The sequence below is a fragment of the Lingula anatina genome, chromosome 5 (assembly GCF_051362555.1).
Source record: "Lingula anatina isolate TDL-2025a chromosome 5, LinAna3.0, whole genome shotgun sequence".
Classification (NCBI taxonomy): Eukaryota; Metazoa; Brachiopoda; class Lingulata; order Lingulida; family Lingulidae; genus Lingula; species Lingula anatina.
The window spans coordinates 11,669,408-11,692,674 of NC_141771.1; the positions used below are offsets into that span (position 1 = coordinate 11,669,408).

Sequence of the window (23,267 nt, forward strand, 5' to 3'; positions counted from 1 at the left end):
TGTACCTTTTCATAAAGACATAAGCGGACTATTACCACTTGGCCGTTACCCCTAAACAGTTATTTCTTTGATAAAATTTAATCCCGTGCTACAAGAGCTCTGCTTGCGCGCCGTATCTTATCTGTGAAATAATAGGGGACCCGGGAAACCTAATTACTTTTCAATACGCCGCTTGCCAGATTTACAAGAACGAGTGATTTGAAGTACGTTTAGGCTCCATGAGAAAGAACGAAGATTGAGTTTTTTCGTAAACAACTCGTTGCTAAAACCTACAAATTAAACCGTTATTTAGAGTGATACTAGACGTTAAAGCTTCTCGAATAAATGCACTCAGCCGAAGTGATATGGCTTTGCTTCGACTTCGTTTGAAACCCAACAGTTGGGAAAGAGACGCTAAATCTTTGACTTTTTAGCTATGCCCATATTGAATTTTGAAATAAAGAGTTCACTAAATTCCATTCACAAGATCTGGTAATGGTCATACATATGGTGTTAATAGCCCAAGCAATAAGCCGCCATCACGGTTACTTAAACCCCACGAAACTGACTAAAATTATTTGGAGATGGGTTTTCGACCGGTCGCCGCAATTATCCTTCCATCACAATATTTCACCAGTCATCATCCCTCCCAAACCACGAGATTACGTCCCCCTTTCCCTGCCCATCATTACACGGTCAATTGGGCGCTGCGGGACCCCCTTTTAATCTCCAAACAGCCCGACTTTGTGCTTTATGCGTTTTGACCTCTCTTCTAAAACCATCAAACTTTAAACACTGTGTCACGGCCATTTCGGACGGTAAACCTTCATTTGCGGTGGCTTTTGAGTATGAAAGAGAGAGATTGTAATCAGATGAGCACGTGACGACTTGTTAAGCTGGGCAGACGACAAATTAACAGCATTCAACCCGGCGGGAAAACGCTGCCCGATTTTATCGTCTGATTGCCTTAGGACTGAAAGAAGTTCAGTTTAATTTTAATTTATAGAAGTAAGACGAGGTCATGGACACTGCCGGCCGTTGAGATAACGTAACAGGTAATAAAAAAGCTAATTGGGCTGGTTTTGATGTGCCTAATTTCTTATACACTTCAAAAGGAGCGTTCTTTTGATCTTTTCTTTGCAGTTTTTCATTTCGGTGTTCCTATGTGTGTTCACTCCTACTCGCGGCGATCATGAGATCGCAGGAAAACTGAACTCTTCACAGACTGAGACAGTAAGCTCACTCTCGCTTACACACACACAAACACAGGACTTTGGTTGTTCGATCAAAGGCACTACCTTCTAATTTCTTCACCAAATTGTCAACAGTAGTATTGACTCAGGAACTCATAGTAAATAACGTTTCACAAGGGCGTCCCGCTCTTCTTTGACTAGAGACTCGCCCTTTTTTCAATAGAGCCCAAACCGACAGAAACCCAACCCCAGTGACAAATTGGCTGGTTTAGAAAAGATTATTAGAGCTTACTAAAAATTCTATTCAACTTCAAACTATGTGCAGGTTCCTACGCCCCAACTCGGTCAATATCAAAATATTATCCTTATTAAGCGAGAGGGTCATTAAGCGATAGTGATAGCAATTTCTCAACGCGTCTTAACGGATTCTTCCCCAGTAACTGTTATTCTATTTGTTTAAAAAGCATGAGTCACAGTGAGAGGCAGACTAAGACACCTCATACCTGTTACGAATTGTCGTCCAAATCACTGTTGATTAGACCGGTATTTTCTTTCCACAAAAAATAAATCGCTGCGATTATCTAAGCTAGCAAACATCAAAGGCGTAAGGTTTCACTGCACACACCGGGGCGCTCTCTTTTCACTCAGTTTTTTTTTTCTGTTTTATTTTTTTTTTCAAGCATGAATTAATTTCGTTTCCTTCACACCTGCGGAACACGACGTTGAGAAAGCAAGCCGGCGGATTTCCGCAGTATTTTGGGATGTGGGTTTTGGGGATTCCTTTCACTTGCATTCGATCCCGTACACCTGTATTTACGAGATCAAATATGATTTGATACCTGAGAAAGTCAGACTTTTTTGTCATCTCTCTCTCTCTTTCTCTCTCTCTCAAACACACAGTCATACATAGGCCTACACACAGACACACTATATTTGACCCCCCCCCCCAAAAAAAAAAAAAAAAAAATCCTTATACGGATAAGTCATCCAGTTGAGAAAAAAAACAGGATAAAAAATGAATTTTACTTAATTAAATTAAAATCAAACATTGACAAAGCCAGAAGCGTTCCCCAGCTCTCCCGGTGTGTATGTATAGCCCAGTGGACCGTGCACTTTCCCCGCTACCGAACACCCCACTCCGCCCTCTCAACCGGCGGATTAAACCCACTTGAGAATTCGAGGACGCTGTGCCTTAATCTCCCCTCACACACACCTCCGCGCGGCACGCCTTCAAGTGGGTGATTTCTAAACTTTCATCACTTAATAGGAGTGACTCTCGAGCGTGTCACCCTCATGGTTATATCCACATCTCCCAAGAGGTCTTTGAAGATGATTTTTGATTTCTACGCTCTTATGAGTCTTCCGGTTTACGACAAGAGCCTGTTGACACATAATATCATGAGTTCGGGTTTACTTTGCGTTCAAGCGAGCAGTTTAGTGGTTTTACTGGAGTACTAGCACGGGAGTCTAGCTACATACATTGTATAATAATAATAATAAAAAAAAATAATAATAATATAACTACCTAATCATTTTCTGTGATAGAGAGGTTAACCCATTTCATACAAAAAAAAAAAAAAAAAAAAAAAAAAAAAAAAAAAAAAACAAACAAACAAACAAAAAAACCGATTCTCTCTTTCACCACCTCCGCCACTCTCTCCCTCTTCCTTCATCTCTCTCTCTCTCTCTCTCTCTCTCTCTCTCCTTCCCGTTCTCTCCCCTCAGACAAAGGTTAACCTTAGGCATATGTCGTGAAGCCGTAATGTGGCAGGCTCTCCTCTGTGGGATAAATGTTGTGTTTTAAACTGTTTAAACAACTGTTGAGAGCTGTTAAACTCATCAGAGGGGTTGGGTTACTAGTCTACAGCAGAGCTCAAAATTTTCACCCACTTTTTACACATCTTTCAATGATTAAGCATGAAAACGTTCGACATGAATTAATGTTTTGGTTTTAGGCATGATTGTTGCAAAAATATCTCTGTCACTCATTTGCACGTGTCAGACAATTACTTTGGTCTATCTTTAGATTTTTCTTCTTAAAATTTCGCTTGAAAGATGGGGCACATGATTTCCACACTTCCTCAAATGTTTCACGGCTCGTTTGTCGACGACACCATGGCTTATGTTCCTAAAATAAGTGTGAACCGGAAAACGATTTTTTCACAAGCTGGTATGCTTTAGATGCGTTTTCATTAATGCTCATTTGTCAAGTTCAAAAACACCGCCACCCGAAAATAGTTCCGATTACGACGAGTGGTTTATTAAAGTACGTTCTTGTCCGTGAAGAGTTCGCCGTCATAGGATTTGATAATCCATTCAAGTTACTGTAGAAATTACTCTCTCACCGGCGGCGCAGCGGGCCCAGTGAGTTCAGGATGTGAACATGTCTGACGAAATATGTGTCAAGCTATAACGAGAGATTTATGGAACAGAGGAGTGTATGTTTTATTTTATTTCATCGTCCGACACCAAAGTATCGACAATGAAAATAGATGCCTTCTTTTTCTTTTTCCATCTCTCTTTCTCTGTCTCTCTTGCGACAAATCAAATTAACAGTTCAAAAACATACCAAAATACACTTTCTTTCATGATAATCAATGTTAGCACTGCACGTAACAAGCACAAATTGAGAGCGATTAGCGTCAAAGAGGAGTTTAACTTATTGATGTTAATCTGGTTACTGGTAATAAGCCTATTCTGAGAGTCGGGTGTACTCTTTGCCATGATGTGCCTTGAGAGTTTGTCCATATTGCACTGGAAAAGATGGGAAAAGATCAAAAGTCGAAGGAAACATTGGATGATGTTTAAAGTGCCTAACGTTATTTTTAAGAAAATCATTATCTAAGCCCCATTTTTGTTAATCTTTTTTGTGTTATGCATCAATCGATTGCTTAAAGCAATACCACATTTGCATTCTTTAAAGTCTTCTCGTTGGCAAACTCTTCATTTTGTATTTCACCATTTTAACCGGTGTTGTTTAAATCACGACATAAGGGACAAGGATGATCAAAGTGACTTCCTATTACATCTAACAGCATATTTGTTTCTTTAATCCACAAAATGTACATTAATTGAAAGTAAATGATTTTATTTCATTCCTTGTGACCCCTGTATTTTATTTACTTGTTGCGTTCCTGAGATGGGATTGATCAAAGGGGTTTCGTATTGGTAGAAACAGCAGGAATGTCCTCACTGGCCTAATTTAAATATTTTTATGTCCTTTTAGTCCTTGTAACATTTTTTGTCTCCAAAGAATGTTATGATCCAGGGAAGGGTTGATTGTTTTTAACAAAAGGAAACCACTTCATGTAACGGTCAAGGAATACTTGTCTCAACTGAATCACTGATGAGATCTACTTTTTTTCGATTTTAGGGGACGACGAGTGTCTGAGTCTCGCTCTTAAGAAAAGGTGCAAGAATGCTCTAGAAAGTCGACGGAAACGTAAGAACTTCGCCAGACGCTGCGAGATCAACTTTTTACCTCTGGTTTACGAACACGGGGAAGGCAGCAACAAACGGACGCAATTACTTTCCTGTCGGAACAACATCCCTGACTTTGGAGCCTGTCCCGAAACTAGACCCGAAAGCGAAATGTCTAAATTATATTGCGATCCAATCGCTGAAAACACACGACGGTGTGAAACCACGCACGATATCGTTAGGACGAGATGTCGTGTGTTCGAGATTTGCGACCATGCTGTCTTGCTCTCTGGAGGCTGGGACAAACACGGGAGCTTGATGAGACACAAGCAAAACATTATAGAGTTTTATGGAATGCTTCGAAATAATGGATTTAAACGAGGCAATATCAAGATTTTCTTTGCCAACGGCCTGGAAAACGGAATCGAAGGTGAGTTTCTTTAAAATCAGGTACATGTGGAAAAACTGGCTGAGAAGAAAATAAAAAGGAATGAATGAATGACTGAAAAGAGTGAACAAGTGGCCACACATTAAACAGTAGATTAAGCGTTCACAGGCAAAATAAAAGCAGGCGATCTGGAAAGCCTAAAAATTGTTTTTTAAAAATTTCAAATTGAAAATTTGTGTGGTGAATAAGTTGAGCTTTTGCCAACCAGGTGTTGTAGACAAATGAAAATTAGGGACAAGATCGTGTCAAGCGGATAGGAATGGGAACGTCTTGGGTTGGTCGCATACCATGGCGCCGCCGCAACATCATTTTTCCTTCAGATCTTCACACTCTCAAATAACACCAAATATTACAACAGAAAATTGTTTATATTAGGCGGCTAAATGATAAGAATGTCAACATAACCCGTACAACAAGGGATGGGGCACTGGGTGTAATATAGATAAAAGAGCTCGCATTCTTGGAGAAGGGAAGGTTTTTAGCTTCAAAGAGAAGGTGTTTTTCAGAAGAGCCAGCCTCCGTAACGTGAGGAGCGAAGAGTCAAACACATGTCCTTGATATGGAGAGGATAGAATACAGAGAATGAGTACACTAGCATTGTGTGCATAATTGGGCCTCTTTTGATCCTGTCCTTTCTCTACTCTTCTCGCCATATGCTTGCACGATCTAAGATGCATTCAGGGTCTTGTGCATGTGTGAAAAGGACGCTCTTTGGGGGGAAGAAAACAGATGGAACGCGCTCCAGTAAGCGCCTATGGCCACTCGCCTTTGATGACGAGAGCTCAAACGCGGGTCCCCATTCTTGTTCGCTTTGAGTCGCGTAGCTGAGGCGAGTGGAAAGTAAGCATCATTACTGGCACATTACAGCCTATTTCCCATTGTAGTGCATTGACGGCCTAATGTTGAAGCTTTGTACGCGCCCTTTTCATTGTGGAGAAACTCGGGGGAAAGCCGAGATGGGAATTCCTGTCTCCACTCAGCTGTGAAAATGAGCTCCAACTCTGACACTGTGGGTTAGAGAACTTCTAGATGCTCCTGTCACAGGCGTCAAATATTTATGAAGTTATTGATCGTTTAATTGCAATCAAGCTGCTGAATGCACATTGTACGGTCAGTCCAGGAAAACGATTTGATTTCAGTCTATCAGACACTGTCTATGACCCGCGGGCTCGCTTTTCACTTTTGGGCATGACGAATTAAAAAATCGTGGAATTAAAGATGGGAAAAACGAATTAGATTATATTCTTATATTAGGACAAACATGTATACTACTATTAATAATAATTTTGATGTTGTTGTGAATCTAACTGAATACGGGGCCTTGTTTTACTATTACATGTAGGAAATGATGAGAAGTGATGGAAATCCCAAATGCAGAAATCCTCCCACCTGCGGCAGGAGCCACAGGGGCTAACACGCGTGAAAAGTTTTAAACAAACTTTATTTGTTTACTTAGGTTAGCCGCTTTCTGTAGCCATTGTATGTGCACGTGCGACAGGGCCTTAAGGAAAACAATCACAGGAAAACAGTAGCAAAATTTATGGGAAGCTGAAAATGTAATCATCTCGGTGAAAATAGCCGCTCATGGGCGCTGCGTTACAATTATTCTAACGCAGGATCAGTCTGGTTGGTACGCTTGCTTTCATAGAATGGAGATCGAACATCTACCCTAAATGTTTGAATAGCCAAAAAGCCTAAATCTAGATCTTCAAAAAATAAATCAATCCATTAATGAATACCCATTAGGTGTCTTACAATGTCTGATCTTCTGAAATTTTGGCTTGATTTGTTGGTCACTGAGATTGTTAATAGTATACACTCTTACCATTTTGACAAAGTAAACAATTTAAAAACGCCAGTGTAACCGATTTGTGCTTTGTGACGTCACCATACGGATTTGATTGCGTCACATATAATCAGTCTGTTGATAATTTCTGACACTCTATCATATTGGCACTTTTTCACAAAGTTGATCAGTAGAAATAGGACTGCATGGCCTTGGCAAGTGGAAAAAGCTCCCAAGTCGTCCTTTCAAACATGTTCTAAGGCGCCTAAATGATACATAAATTACCTACGCATTGCAAATTATTATTTATTCATTTTTTTATAAATAAATTAGCAAATTTTGATACAATGCCAATGATCTAAGAATAGAGCACGCAGTGATGATATATGTACAATTATATATATGTATATAACAGAAAAAAGGGGATATCTTTTTAAAATCCACAAAGTGCATATAGTGCACAGGGATCAAATACCTCATTTTGCTAAAATATAACAATATATGTGTCGTGTCGGGTAAATGTTTCTTTTGTACCGCGATAGGCATTTTACGTCATTTGAGTCAACATGGACACATATTTTTTCTGGCTGATTCTTTTAAATCAGTCTTGATTGAAATTGCACATTTCCCTCCCCGTATTTTAGAGCAATACTTTGACACAGAATGCGGTATAAATGATGATCATAACGTTCAGATTGTGCGGTGCAGTATTCACATTGAACACGCATAAGCTCAACTTTACTATATTTATTACAATACGTGCCTGTGAATTTCAGACCTTTCTTGACTTTCTTGGGCCACCAAGATTTTGACTGACAAGGGGTGGAAAGGGGCGGTTATAGAGATGGTGTGTGTATGTGTGTGTGTGCGTGCGTGCGTGTGTGTGTGTGTTTGAGGGGGGTAGAGGAGGGTAAGGGACTTGGAGTCACGACGCCTGCCCTCCTCTCTGTTAAGTTGCAAACCTGTTATTTTTGAAAGCACAACCTCGTGGCCCCTCGTGATCATAGCGGCGTTGGCTCCCTCAAAGTTTTCTTGTAGCACGTGGAGAGAAGGGTCGACTTTATCAAAGGTTTCTCCTGTAACTCACCGTGATTTGATTAGTTAGACTAACGATTCTAATTACGGCTCTCTTACCACCAGTGGGCTTTGATCTTCTGTTTGTAACCAACCTCCTCTCGTTGGTTATCCACTCTATTCCGCGTCGGGCTCACTTGAACCAGAAATTTCTTCTAACTGATCAGCTGACATGAAAACGTGGGTTAAATTGAAACATTAAACCAATATGTGACAATTTAGAAAAAAACATGTATCTCATAAACGAACTATTTACCCATAATGATGCCGTTTGGCAAATTAAATTGTTATTAAAATACTCTTTTTATAGCATATGACTTCTGGTTGTTGGAGAGGCGGGGGCGTTCTTCGGAATTCTTCCCCCAGGGTTTCAAGGGTTAGAAACCGTGCCCCGAATCTTGGTCCCAAGACGTTTCTTCAGAGCCCAGGTGTAACTGCGCTGGGTCGGTTCGTTAATGTCAAGTTTGACGGCATACTAAGGTCTTGATCAGAGCACTATGTGCAACTGTTTCGCGTGTACTTAATGGCTCGGATCGCCTCTGGTTAAAGGGGGAACAGATTGGCAGGTTTCGGGCGCTTTGATGCTTGGCCGTTTGATTGACAATTTGTGCTCAGTCAAAGAGTTTGCTTTTTAGTATTAATCTGCAGAAACGCCTTGCAGTACATTCCCCGCTCTTTCTGAGCGCTGCGTTGGCCTGTTGTTTATCATCTTAAGTTGTTTCTTATTATTTCCCAAAATATATTTTGCTGTTTGTTATCTGGGGGCATTGTTCTATGGTGTGTGGTGAAGACCTGGACTCCACTGCACGAGAGAGAGAGAGAGAGAGAGAGAGAGAGAGAGAGCTTAATTAATTAGGATTCAGAAAAATAGTTGAAGGTATTTCATTTGTATAAGATGTATAGTTTCATCACACATCCGGGTGGTTATTGCAAACTACAATATCTCCCTGTTACACCATGATAATTTACAAAACTAGAAATAATAATTTGTCAATATTTGCATCAATCTCTGAATTATTTGATTGATGATTGTTTTATCTTTATAAACTGTTTGTCCACTGCATGTTCCTTTGAATTAAACATAAATTTAAACTTATTTATCTATTTATTCAAAAACATTCAAATGAGGTTAAGTATTAAAAAACGTATCAATGCCCTCGTCGAAATATGACATTGTTACCCTTGACCCCCCCCCCCCCCCCCCACTCTCTCCATCAGTCACTTATTCACAATTCCAGCGAACTCACTCCAGATTCAGTAACGTGAACTAGTACCCGAGCCTCTCGGCAACAACCTCCAAAGACCTTTTCTCAAAACAACAAACAAAATTATAGAAATCAAAGTTAAGAAGAATTAGTTCCAATGTAATGGAACGCTAGGAATGAGGCACTGGGCCGTGGAGAGAAAAGGAGACGCGAATTAATAATGATGATATGCAGTGACAGATTGCTCTCCTCTCTGAAGAAGTTCAAGGGATCTGAAAAATCTGCTACATATTAGAGGTCCCCCTTCAAAGGGATTCCGGTCTTTTTGCAGCTACTGTTTTCCGTGTAGATATATGAAAGTTCACATCAGCCACCGAATCTCATTGTTATTTCCTCATTCCGCGTTCATCCCCATGTCGTGCAGTAATGTCCCCCCGGTCGTGTTACCTACATTCATATTAATTAATCCGTTAGCACAACCCCCCCGTCCCGCCGTGCTTTAAGACAATGTGACTCATTTGTGGCTTTCTTTCTACCTGTCTTCGACATATTCTTTGTGGATATAAATATATTGCTGATTAGTGAGGCGCGAAGCACCTCAGGAGCACTAATGACTGTCTGCCAACGAGGCCAACAGTAACGAATTAAAGCTGTTTTTACAGGTACTTTGTTCTATTTTATAAATACAATTTGTTTCTGCTGTGAACAATAATAAGCCTGTGGATTTCTTGTTCTTGTTTTGTGTTCCTTTGGACTAAACACCAAAGCGAAAATTCAAGGCACGAGCGCATGTAAATATTCCACGACGATTCCTTTGATTATTCATCAAAGAGAAAATGATTATGGAAGAAATTATTTTGCAAGGATTCGCGCATGATACCCCAGAAAAAAAATTCTGAAGAACGTTTCGGCGCTTTTGGCGAATTTCTGCAAGGCTTTTGGCCCAAGGATATCTAAGTAAACAAAGTATGTTTCAGATTAACTTCAATTCGATAAAATAAACCATTTGTCTCGTTCGTTTTGCTGCGAATGTCCAGGTTAACAGGCTACTTAACTGATACTGCTAGAACGTGAAGCTACCTGCACGAGAGCGCTACGTCGTCTTTGAAGTCGGGCATAACAAGTGTTAACGGGGGAACATCAAAGGGATGCCGACAGTTGGGGAGAATGGTACCTTGCTGATGAAAATTGGGGGAGGGGGTGATGGTTGAGTGAGGGGGTTGGACAAAGGGAGAGGAGATCGGAAGGAAGAGAGAGGGGGAATAAAAGAAAGAGTGGAAAGGGACAGAGAAATAGAAAAGGAGGGGAAGTACTTTGTAAATTATCTTAATGTTAGTAAAAAATGGCGATGAATGCAAGCACATGAACGCTGCATGAAACAAACGAAAGTCCAACACTACGTGCTGCCCTATTCACACGAGACCAGTGTCGATATTTAAACATTTATCTTGACTTGGGCACTCGCAGGGTAGAGGAAAAATCAAGTACAACTACAACATCAAAATGTGTACTATATTTGTGACATAGACCTTGAAGATTGTGGAACTTAGCCTGTCCTCAACACGCTCATTTCTTTTCGGATATATAGAGGCCGTAAAATGAGATCAAGAGCCGTCCGTTAGCACGGTGATCTTCTTGAAAAATAAAAGAAAATGTCCTCTCTGTAATAAATCGAAATAAATTTATCACTCATTTGAAGTGGAAATAACGTGTTACGTCATATAAATAAATTAAAATATGATTGAAAATCTAATAAATTGCAAATGATGAAATAACACTTTAACCCACGTACACAAGAGATTATGTTTTATATCGTATTAATAATACCAACACGTATTGACAGTCTTTTGTCAAACAAAAAAATATTGTTGTCCTCTTACGAAGCAAATGACAAATTTCAAACAAGAACGAAGAACACTGGTTTTGTATAGTGCGGTCGCTTGTGAAGAAATTGAAACATTGTTAACACAGGCGACGCTTTAACACATCTTATTATGATTTCCCCTCCGTCGCAACGCCCGGTGGACGGTCTTTAAGTGGGGAGCAAGCGGGGTTCAATTAAGAAGTCGTGTAACGCAAGCGCTTCAACGCATTTCAATAGCGGACACAATTCGAATTTCGAATGAAACTCTCAGCTTCAAAGATGAAGTCAAATAAACAGTAATCAAGGCGCTTTTGTGGTGCTTTGATGCCGAAAATACCCCCAAGCCTACGGTCCGGGACTCGGGAGATCTTTTAATGAATTTCGTCAATTTTGTCATAGGTATCAATACCTCTGAAATGAAAGTCAGAGAGTTACTGGCGCATTGGCTATTTTGGTTGGGACGCGCAGGCTCCATGCAAACATCAAAGTAAAAACTTAAAGAGTTTTAATTCCGCCAATCTGAAGGGGGCGACGAAATGGTGCGATCTGATAAATTATTACCCGCTACATGTAACTTGCTGCTCTGCGTTCACAATGCATTGTATGCATGTGTAAAATACAGATACGCACGCCGTCATTTTAGATTGCCAGCTTCACACTTCGCTGAATCGAATTCTCTCTCTCTCTCTCTCTCTCACACACACACACACGCACGCACGCACGCACACAGAGAGAGAGAGAAAAAAAAAGAGAGAGAGAGAGAGTGAGAGAGAGAGAGAGAGAGAGATGAGCTGGGGGTGTTGTTGGGGGGGGGGGGTAGGGCAAAAATAATAATAATAGGAAAAAAGGCCGGGAAGTGAGAGGTGTGGAGTAAAATAAAAAGTGAACAGAAGATTGATCTCATTCCCACAAAACCGCCCCGCTAGGAATTAGAATAAGCAAACAATTTCAGACACAGATCACAGCTCTCCTGTAATTTCTTTAATCATTTTAGCGAGGAATGCTTTTCCTTTGATGTGTCTCTCCTGGCCCGGGCAGCAGGGGGGCCGTCGGGCTGCGCTCCATTTGCCAGACCTCTTTTTCACAGCCACGTCTTTCGCTTACAACAAAAGCACACACCATTTGCAGATAATTCTACACAACCACATGATCCCCTGCACAGGATCACCATATTGCATTTTTGATGTCTGATTAAAGGAGGGCATGAGTGCGTGCGTTTGTTCTTGCCTGCAGTTGTGTGATTTCGTGTGCGTGTGCAATCCTGTTTGTGTTTGCGGCCATAGTACATTTTAAAACTTCATGGATTTTTCTGCTGTGTTTACACATTTCTTGTCGTTATATTAATTGAATAATTTCCCAATTCATTGTGCAACCAATTTTGCTGTAAAAAAAATCGAGTACATTGATTTCCAATTTGAAACCACGGTTTGATCTTGTCTTGCAGTGCCTGGCGATGACGAACCACACGAGGTGTTTCCCGCTGCAATGAAGCTGGCCATGAGGTTCCACATGCGTAAACTGTGCGAAAACCCTCACTGTGTTGATTCCCTGGTCCTGTACATGAACAGTCCGACTAAAAATGATGGGACAAGCTTACTGTGGGACATAGACCAGGATGGGAAGGTAAATAGATATGACTCTACCACAATATATGAGGAATTTTGCCGTTTCTTTAACTAAGATTTAACTTTATACCAGAGTAGGTCTAACCCTTTTCAAGGAATGTGAGCTAACAGTAAACATTATAAACCAATTACGAAATTTTGGTCGTTGTCCGTTTTGGAATAGACCTCAGGTGAATAAAGCTTAAATCTGTCAACTGACTGTACCCTCCCCCAAAACCACCACCAGACAGTGGTCAGTAAAACAATTCACTAGCACATGTTTATCTTTTTTAAAAGAATAAACAAAATAAATGGGTTTTAGAAGTATAATACTCGATAATGCCAAGAGCTGACGATCCAAGTATACATAGGTTCTTTTTGGAATAGAGACCAGATTTTCGTATGATCATGCCATATATGTAACTGTGATTTCAATTTCAGTTTAAATTCATTTATCTTAAATGTGTTTGGTGTGCCCTGGGAGTTGAGGCAGTGTTCTGTGGTTCAACAACTGCAATTTGTGGTTAAAAAGTTGCTCTCTTACTAACTTGGTTTACCTAACAACATGGAACGAAATGAATATAGGCCTATTTAGAAAATACGATTTACGCCATGCGGACATATAATCATAAACAACATCCTTTTTTAATTGTAGTCTGAAGAAAGTGAACGATACCGTATTGAAGAGCTACTATCTGACCTGCGCAGTTGTGCAGCACGGCAAGTGCACGTGATCGTGGACCAGAGCTACGCTGGGGAGTTAGCACGTGCTTTTCGGCGGTCACGTGAGCATAGAAACGTGGTTGTATACGCTAGTGGAAAAGATGGAGAATATTCCTACGGGAACGAGTACACACAACATTGGGTGGACTACCCCCACACACACCGATGTACACATCACGTCCACGAGGTGCGAATTTTCTCTACCTTTCTTTTTCAATATATATTTTAAAGATTGGGATAAAATCTTGGTTAACATACTTTTCTACAGAAGAAAGAATAAAGAGAACTTTTAATTTGTAACTTATTATATGATTTAGTTCCCTTTAACCCTGTTACATCGGGCTTGTGAACGCATGGAGATAATACAATGGGGAGAATGGGCTAAAACTCGTTCTGCAAGCGGTCGAACGCCCGGTTTAAAAGGTAAATACGCATCAAAAAGAGAAGGCAAAAATATATTAAACCGAAGCATCACACATGCCACTTTTCTTTTACAGGAAGCAAGAATACACGTTTTACACTCCACGCCGGAAATAGCCGAACCTGACGGAACAAGCCGAACAACAATCTTCGGAGCACCCTGTGATGTTATCCCGCCTTTTACGGAAAAAGAATTACGGCGAAATTACTGGGGATGTCAAAATCTTCCGACAGCTATATGGTTTAGACAAGTATCATCAAGGAGCTCTGACATTGGTCTTATCTTAGACGTTCCCCGATATAAGTCAGACAGTTCAATGCCCTACACGTAGTTCAAACTGTACAGCGCCGTCTATCTCTAATATTGTATAGTATTGTGTATAGTACTGGGGAATTGTATATTTGTAATTTTATTTTATTCAATTTATTGTATAAAAGCAATCTGTACAAAGTCTAGTCCACGGTAAAATATTGCCGACATATTTGTAAATACGTGTAACATGCAAGCCATGACAGTTATGAGTGTCCCAAGAATGCACACCCGCGACATCTACTGTCCGAGAGGAAATAACGGTAGTGACACCTATAGATGAGAAACATCCCCTGACATTATCAACCTCTGTGAGCAAAATTGAAGCGCGACTCCTGTAAAACTGGTAAAAGACGAAAAAAAAATGTTATATGGAGATTTATACAGTGAAGGTCTGAAGGACGATGTGAATGCGAACATTCTCAATGAATGAGGCAAATGATTCAGATTGTTAAAACACGTCATGAATGATTATGAACGACATGATAGTTTTCTCATATTGGAAATATGGAGAGCTTTTTTCTAACAGAGGAATGAGCACAGGGGCTAAAACACCGACCTCTAACTTAAAGTGAACCTTCATAATTATAGAATTACAAAAAATTCTATAAAGGAACATAGCATGTGTCGAAGACTGAACTATGGACGCCGTATTACTAAAGGGTCAGTTTTGTATAGAAACGTACGGCTTTTAGATGTGCTGTCATACGACCTCACCGTTTAACGCTAAATGGAGTGACTGCCACTTCAAAACAATAGGTGGCGTTGCTATATTTACCTACTCTGGTTGCCAATGATGATTATGTCGTTCATGTTGTAAATATACGAATGGAAACAAACGTCTTTACATTGTTGTGGTGTTTTAAATTTATTTTTCATACTCAATACCTACAATTGCGCACATTGTTAATAATGTACATGTAGATGGGAAGAGGAGGACAACACAGTCTAGATGGGATTAGAGTTATTAGATTTCTCATGTAGAGCAACGCAAGCGTTTCTAAGGATTATTTCTACATTTTTTGTGAAATGTGAATATGACTTTATAGAACATGAGTTGCGAATAGTAGTGAATATCGATCGTGGACCACATATAATAACGCTGTTTCATACTTCAAAATTATTGCGTTCAAATACATGTTGAAAGCGTACCAAACCAGGTTAGATAGTAACATATGACTTTAACCGTAACAATTTACGCGATAAATCAAGCTTAATCGTAGATAAATTAATTATTAAAAACACAGTGATAAGTTGGCTTGATAAACCATGCCTATGCTGTGATGTCTCCTCTATCACATTCTTATTTCTTCACTATCCCACACAGACGATCTTTATCACCTTCAAACGTGTTTGTAACACATCTGTGCTTCGTTTGTACCACATTCAGAAGATTATTTGGAGCAGACTGCACGCAAGTCATCTCGTCATATTATACCTCGATTGACCCGTGTATTAGGATTCAACTAAAAGCTTTATGGACGTCACATTTTTTATATTATAGCCCCTTTTTTTTCAAAAGTAAGATATTAATTTGCATGTAACATTTATTGGGCGTATTGAGTATATAAAGATCTTTAATCTAGCTCAACCTCGAGTTTCTTCGCATAATTTAGGATGTTTTGCTATGATAAACCCATTCAAAAATATGCAGAGGCAACACCTGAAGGACCAGCGAAATTTTACAATGTGAATTTTTGTTGTTGTTTTTTTTTCTTGGAATTTTTTTAAAAATCTTTTTTTTTTTATTTTATATATATCAAGTACTATTTTTATATTTTTTATGTTATGGAACTGCTTACCAGTTTCTAGCAATAGAGAAATAACACGTGGTATAGCTTTTCTTTTCGAGTGGGTAGCCCTGAAAAGGGCTGTTTTGGAGGAATATGATAACTTTCTACATGCAACTTGCACCACCGGGAAGTCTGCTGCTATGGAAATCTGGACGGTAGGGAGCTGGATCACCAACGGCAATCATGACTGGGGGCTCGTATAGACGACTGTTCGGATTATTCCTCTCGTCCAAAGCGGGCACGTAGATGAATCTAGGTTTGGCAGGGGGGCAACCGAGCTTATGTCTCACCTTGCTAATGCTGGACTCACTGACGTCAAGGCCTGAAATAAATGAGTATATTTTACTATAAATCTATTTTGATTATAACGATGATAATATCATCATTATGGCTACTTTAAAACATAAGACAGAACAAATGTTAAAGAAAAAAACATACTTAGTGCTAGCATACTTGGTATGATGTAAAATTATTACAAGTGCTCCAATGAACCATGCAAATGAAATAATGTACCTTATAATAGGGAACAAATATTGATTACAAATACTACAGGAAAATTTCGTCTCACCTGTTTTCTTGTACAGGATGCTTTGCAGCTTTGCAGCGCTGGTCCAGGGGTTTCTCTTCATCGTTTTTCGAATGATATCATAATGCTGGGAGTCAAATTTCTTCCCGGGCGGTAGAGTTCCTTTGGTTTTCTTCCCCTTTGTATTTTGCTTCTTGGCAGGTGAGGCGCTTTTCCCAGATGCGGTCTGTGACTGCTTCTTGGATGTTCCTCCACTTGTTCCTCTCCCTTGTCCACCCTTGGAGGAAGTGGCTGCGGATTTCCCGGCAACTGCAAGTGTAGAGCGTGCTTTGGCGTTCTTCAGAGGCATGGCTGCTGAAAGTGTGTAGCTTACCGCCAACCCGTGCCTTTTTATACACAACTGAAGCCTGGACCAAAGCGACACGTGTGCGTGCCCTCTATTGTTTACTGAGGACATACGGCACAATTAGTACAAAATTAGTACAAAAAGAGAGAAAAGGTGCGAGATCGCACCGCTAGATTAATCCTGGTGACGCACAGATAATTATGGGGTTCGGAGGAAAAAGCCAAAGCGATTGAAGATTTTGCTCAGGTAGATTGGTCATTTAGTGTCTTAATTGCAATCAAGGGAGGTATTTTTATTCTTCTACTCAAGTGTCATCCACGGCTAGCCGGTTGACACCTCTGATCACAAGGTAGGAGGAACGCACGAAGTCTGGTTAATTACAGAGTGCGGTACATTAGGACCAGTTGATCAGTATCTATGTCTTCAGGTAGATAACTAACGTGTCAACAACACTTTAAACGATTGACACTAACATTAAGCTTGCTACGATGACTTTCAGTTGGTAAAATTGACTATTTGATTTGAAAACAGTCGAGAATGGCTTGAAAAAGGAGCTGCAGTTTTAATTATTGATTATTTTATTTACAAAATCAATCTAGATGAAATTTGTCAGGGTTTCCTAGGAAAACCCCTCGTATATCATAGGCCCTACACGGTTTTGCTGTCCCTATTGTAAAAATAATGCCATCACGACAACCGGAGTTATGAATCAAAACTAAGTGGAGAAAATATATGGCACCCTATTTCAACAGACGGCTGTGCAACAATAGGACTTTGATATTCATTTTTAGCTAACATGAAACCTGCTTAGATAGAGCAATAACACTTTTCTTCACTCTTTCTTCTGTTTTTTTTTTTTATTTTTGTTTTTTTTTTTGTTTTTCATCACCTTTTGTAGATACCTTCAACCAAAATGCAGGTGAGGAAAGCACCTGTGGACCTGACTACAGCGCGTATTTTTTCTTCCCCCCTCTCTAATCGACTAGTTCCCACACAGTAACGGGAATAATTCTCAAGACACGTTAAAAGCACTGGTTTATAATCTTAACGCTTTTTATGGCTATAACCGGTGCGTAAATTATAGGAGATTTAAAACTAAGCCATGGGGACCCTTCAGGGATATTTACTACTCTTAACCACCCTACTGTCAGCAGTAGCATCACCAATAGAAAAATGCTCCTGTACTTATGTACATCAAAATAAACGGGTTGATGACATACCATCCTTTGCCAGTCAGAACGATAGCGGCCCGCTGATCATTGATCATGCTGTGTATTTCTTGAGTTAATTCCCCTCAAATCACCTAATACTGTAAAATATACATGTAGGAAAAGATTATAACAGAGATTTCTTGAATATTCCTTCCTTAAATAAATCGTAATTTTGTCCATGATTTGTCATACGTTTTTTTACCATGTTCAAATGACAAAATTTTTGCTGCTGAAAACGCACCATAGAGTTTCATGATTGAATAAATGGTGAAAATCATGCACCATGTGTCCCAACTCTTGAAAAAGCGCTATCTTTCAGTGGGATTATCAGCAAGAAAAGTTATTTTATTTTTTCTTCAAAAGTTACATCGCCGCTATTGCTTTACCCTATCGACTGTAATTACAGATACTGTATACACATGTATATCCAAAGTGGCTCTCTTCGTGTTAAGGTAGAAAGTTTCCCTTTGATCTGAAGCCTACCAACGAAGCTTCTGCGACCCGCTGTACATGTACCGTAACAAAGTTACGACAGCAGGTGACGGAAATACAGGTGGACGTATCTATAAAATGTTATTTAATGTTTTTGGCAAACCCCTTGTTGCCAGCATGCTCTGCTACTTGAGGCTGTGACAGACAGGCGCGTGCAACGTCTGGTGATATATATATATATATATATATATATATATATATATATATATATATATATATATATATATATATATGACGTCATCAAGCAGTGACCCTGCCCAAGGTCACCAGTCTTACTTGGCAATACCTGCCTTAACCATCGACAAAATTACGAAGTACAAAATTCCGATTTTCGTTATTATCTCCAAGCCTTAACTGTTTTATATTATATTTGTTTTTCAAAGTGATATTCTCACATTATTGTTGCTATGGCAAAATTGTAAGATGAAAGGGAAAGGTGGTCTGCTTTGCATTTGGATTTTGAAATTACATGGGTTTCTACATTTTCCTTACGTCCGTAAGAAATACAACATCTAAAACTGTTCATTTAATTATGATCTAAAGAGTTCTAAGATCTATTTAGTTCTTAGGTTATTATTTTGATTCACTCTCGTGATGGAATATGAGACTGATGAATTTTATAGCACAAAATTTTATTTTTAGTTCTTAAAATAACTCAGAAACGAGTTAATAGATCGTAAATTTCTTTATAGTTTTTTTATATGACATGCCTTGGTGACTTATGTCAAAATAAAAGTCCTGAAACTTCCAGGAAAATCAATTGTCTAGGTTTAACACGCAAAAAAGCCTTAAATATTGTTGCGACGGTTCATCCTTTCCGCATATTCGACCTTACAGCGCCATAAAGTCTGGTATGGTGATGTCGCACATGGACACGCCTTTGTGAGACTCACATCAAACATCACGTGACTTATTGTCAGGTGAAACAGTTAAAATATCGGATCACTGACCTCCCATGGTAACCCTCAACTCATGTTGTCATCTAGTAGGCGTAAGCTGTTAGGTGTTGTTACCTGTTTAGGTAAGGCAGATCTGTTTGAAATCGATATTACAGTTTTCACCTACATGCAATAACACTGCCGTTACGTTATCAGCTCGAATAAAAAAATTCACCCGATGTATTTTCATGCAACAGCATTATATCATAACACGTCGATATTTATTTCCGCATCATCCAACGAATAAGGGAAATATCCTGATATTTATATCATCTAAGGAGAAAAAGATAAATAATTGTATGGTATTGCTTCCCGTTTAGAGCAACACAACAGGCCTAGGAATGACCAATCAAGCGCTATTTCCGGGAGAACATCACGCGTCCATTTTGAACACCCCCTTTACCATGCAAGCCTCGCCGTCATTGTTTCTGAACTTCATCACGTGACACAACGCATATAAAATAGCCCAAGACAAGCATCCATCTCCGATCTTGGACACATAAAACGTTTTATTCGTCCCAGCTCTGAGCCACCAGTACAACAGTGCTACAAGTGTCAACAGTTCGGGCACGTAGCCGAACAATGCAAGTCAGCCGAGACTTGCAAAAACTGTGGCGGGGCGCACAGTCATAAGGAGTGCAAAGAAAGCACCCGCAAATGTGCCAATTGTAAAGAAGAACATCCGGCATCTTTCAAAGGATGCAAGGTGTATAAAAAAGAAATGAACACCGAACAAAAACGCATTTCAATAGACAATGCTAGAAAAGGGAATGTTGCTGAATCAATAAAATTGGCAATATGCCTAGCCAAATTACTTATCAAAATGACATCAAAAAGACTAAAGATACAGGCAAACGAGAGCGACATCTGTAAAGACATAGCAGAAGCTGTAGCAACTACTTACAAGGTCAACATAGATGGTGAAACTATCCACCACGTTGCCTTTAAGTAAAACAGACTCAAACAAACTAACACGCATCAACCCCCTACCCAAAGATGGCGGCACACCTGATGCATATCAACATAAACAGTCTTAAAACCAAGAAACAACTCTTAGTTGAATATCTGGTAGAGCATAAACCTGACATCGTATGCATAAACGAGACAAAGCTGAGTGAGAAGACAAAAATATCTGTGAGCGGCTATCAGGTGTTGCGCAGGGACAGAGATGCGCATGGAGGCGGAGTGGCTATACTCGTTAAGAAAGATGTAAAGTTCCAAGCTATCAATACTAGCAACCTTAATGCTGAAATACTGGGGATAGAAACTACGATAAATCAAATAAATACGGCTATAGTTTCACTGTATAACCCACCGCATACAACCCCTGACAAAGCAGTATTTAAGCACTTTACTGATCAATATCAAAATTGTCTATTTATAGGCGATTTTAACAGTAAGCACGCTTTCTTTGGTTGCAAGAAAACGAACAATAACGGAAACGTTCTCTTTGACATAACTGAGGAACTAGATCTGATAAATCTTAATGATAATGGCGAAACAACGCACATGGCCACTAATGGCAATACTGATACGCTGGACATGGCTTTTGTCACGACTCAACTTTACTCGAAAATAGCGGACTGTTATGTAGGTGAAGACGTCGGTAGCGACCATCTACCTCTACACGTAAAAATCATACAGAATAGTCGAATAGCAAGAGCACCAACCGTCTTACGACGGAATACAAGAAAAATAAACCAACCACTGTTTGACCATCTAATTTCTAGAAACCTAAATAGCGACGCAGTCACACCTACCACCACTGGAATAGACGAAGCTTGTGAGAATGTGACCGAGACACTAATGAATGCACTTGAAACCGCATGCCCAAAAACAAAGGTACGAGAAAATGTATGGAGAGTAAGCGAGGACACCCTTAAGCTTATAAAACTGAAAAGAAAACTAAGACGCCTGGCTCAAAAGAAAGAAGGCCCTTTCTATAAAATCATGTACAACTATATGACAAAACGGGTCAAAGAAGCCATCAAAAAAGAAAAACAAAAAGCTTGGGAAACCGCTACCTCTATGCTAAATGAAAGAAAAATGGACAAGACCTTCTGGGACATGTTTAAAAGGCTAACTAGCACTGGCACTGCTAAAGAAACATCTGAAAAGCCTGTACTCAAAGAAAATGGGCAACTTACAACAAACGATGCGGAGAAAGCAAATGCATTTGCAAATACCCTTGGCAAGATACATAACACCCACGAGGGGGTCATATTCGATGACGGTTTTAAAGTGGTGGTGGAAAACTACGTCGTTAAAAACAAACACAAATTCGATCCCTTATCTAACCCGACACTAGAAGAAGGGGACGATCACAAAATTCTAGATAAAATCACAATAGATGAACTTAACGGAAATCTGAAAAATACAAAAAACACGTCACCAGGTGACGACACAATAACAAACGGGATAATTAAAAAAGCGCCTGAATGTCTGAAAAACAAACTATGCGACATTTATAACAACTGTCTGCAGTTGGGATATTTCCCCACAATATGGAAAAAAGCAACTGGTATAATGATACCCAAACCTGAGAAAGATCACAAAGTAACAACGAATTACAGACCGATCAGCCTGCTAAGCTGCCTAGGCAAACTATTCGAGAGAATAATCGCCACTAGAATAAAAGAAAAACTAGAAAATGACCAATTTTTCAATAAATGGCAAAGAGCGTACATGAGCAAGAAAGAAGGAATGGAGCATGTGCTCAGATTAGCTGAAAGTGCACAACTGGCAATGAACAAAGGCTGGGCTACGGGCGCTATGATGCTGGACGTGGAGAAGGCTTTTGACTCAGTTTGGCACGCTGGGTTAAGGTACAAATTAGCACATAGTAACCTGCCAGTTAAGATTGTCCGCTTGCTGTCATCTTTTTTGAAAGACAGAAAGATCAAGGTCAGAATCAAAGGCGAGGCATCCGAATATGTAAGTCTTAATGCTGGCACGCCTCAGGGGTCTGTAATCAGCCCGTTGCTATTCCTAATATATGTGAACGACCTACCAATAAACCCAAGATACAACACCGAGGTCTCTCAATTTGCAGACGATTTGGGCATGTGGACATCATGCAAAAATGTCAAAAACATAGAAACTAGACTGACGGGTGTGATAAAGGATCTCGAACTATGGTGCTCTCTATGGCGGATTAAACTAAACACCAAAAAAACACAATTAATCATCTTTTCAAAATCAAATCAACAACCTAAGCTCAACCTCACACTTTTTGGTGACCGTTTAGAAACACGTGAGGAAGTAACACTGCTAGGAATCACATTTGATAGGAAACTATCATTTAAAAAACACGTCGACAATATAGTGAAAAGAGCCAGGAAAAGAACTGGCCTTCTTATCAGACTGAGAGGTACAAACTGGGGGGGCTTCGAGTGCCTGCCTCCTAAAATTATACAAATCATTCATTCGACCCATACTCGAATACGGTGCGGTCATACTAGCGGCTACCAAAAAAACAAGGCTCAACGACCTCCAAAAAATTCAAAATAGAGCGCTACGCATAGCACTCAAACTTCCTACAAGTACCCGAATTACAACTCTGCACGAGCTGGCCAACATTGAATATATATCAAGCAGACTATTTTTTCTGGGCACAAAAACAATCAGCAGGTTTGAAAATAACCTCCTATTTAAAGAACTAAAGCTGAAAAACATAATACTAAGCAAACCAGGCAAAAATACTACCCTTGACTTATATAAATAATGATACAGATCGTGCACGAAAAACCTGGCGGCTTCGGTCTCCCGACGACCGGAGAAAATACCACTGGCCCTGAAAAGGGCAACACCAATTCAAAATTAAGGAAAAAATCCGGTCACCCGACGATCGGAGACAAGGTGAAAGAATTGGAATAATCACAGCGGAAACAAGGAAAAAAAAAAAAAAAAAAAGAAAGAAAGAAAAGAATCATCTG

At 39.7% G+C, this 23,267-nt stretch overlaps 2 protein-coding genes across 2 annotated transcripts in view; one reads left to right on the plus strand and one right to left on the minus strand.

Annotated features, from left to right (window-relative positions):
• LOC106178982 (uncharacterized) overlaps positions 1-14,865 on the plus strand; it is a 31,891-nt gene extending 17,026 nt beyond the window's left edge. Inside the window, exons 3-6 of the mRNA XM_087013283.1 lie at positions 4,546-5,022; positions 12,414-12,592; positions 13,229-13,483; positions 13,794-14,865. Of these exons, the coding sequence (XP_086869409.1) occupies positions 4,546-5,022; positions 12,414-12,592; positions 13,229-13,483; positions 13,794-14,048 (1,166 nt within the window). The 3' untranslated portion in view covers positions 14,049-14,865. The remainder of the gene's footprint in view (positions 1-4,545; positions 5,023-12,413; positions 12,593-13,228; positions 13,484-13,793) is intronic.
• Positions 14,866-15,878: 1,013 nt separating this feature from the next.
• Positions 15,879-16,732, minus strand: LOC106178990 (uncharacterized). The gene is made up of 2 exons (XM_013562435.2): positions 16,388-16,732; positions 15,879-16,141 (listed from the first exon to the last, which is right to left on the minus strand). Exons 1-2 carry the CDS (start codon positions 16,692-16,694, stop codon positions 15,924-15,926), a joined length of 525 nt encoding a protein of 174 aa, XP_013417889.2. The 5' UTR covers positions 16,695-16,732; the 3' UTR covers positions 15,879-15,923.
• Between the last annotated feature and the right edge of the window lie 6,535 nt (positions 16,733-23,267).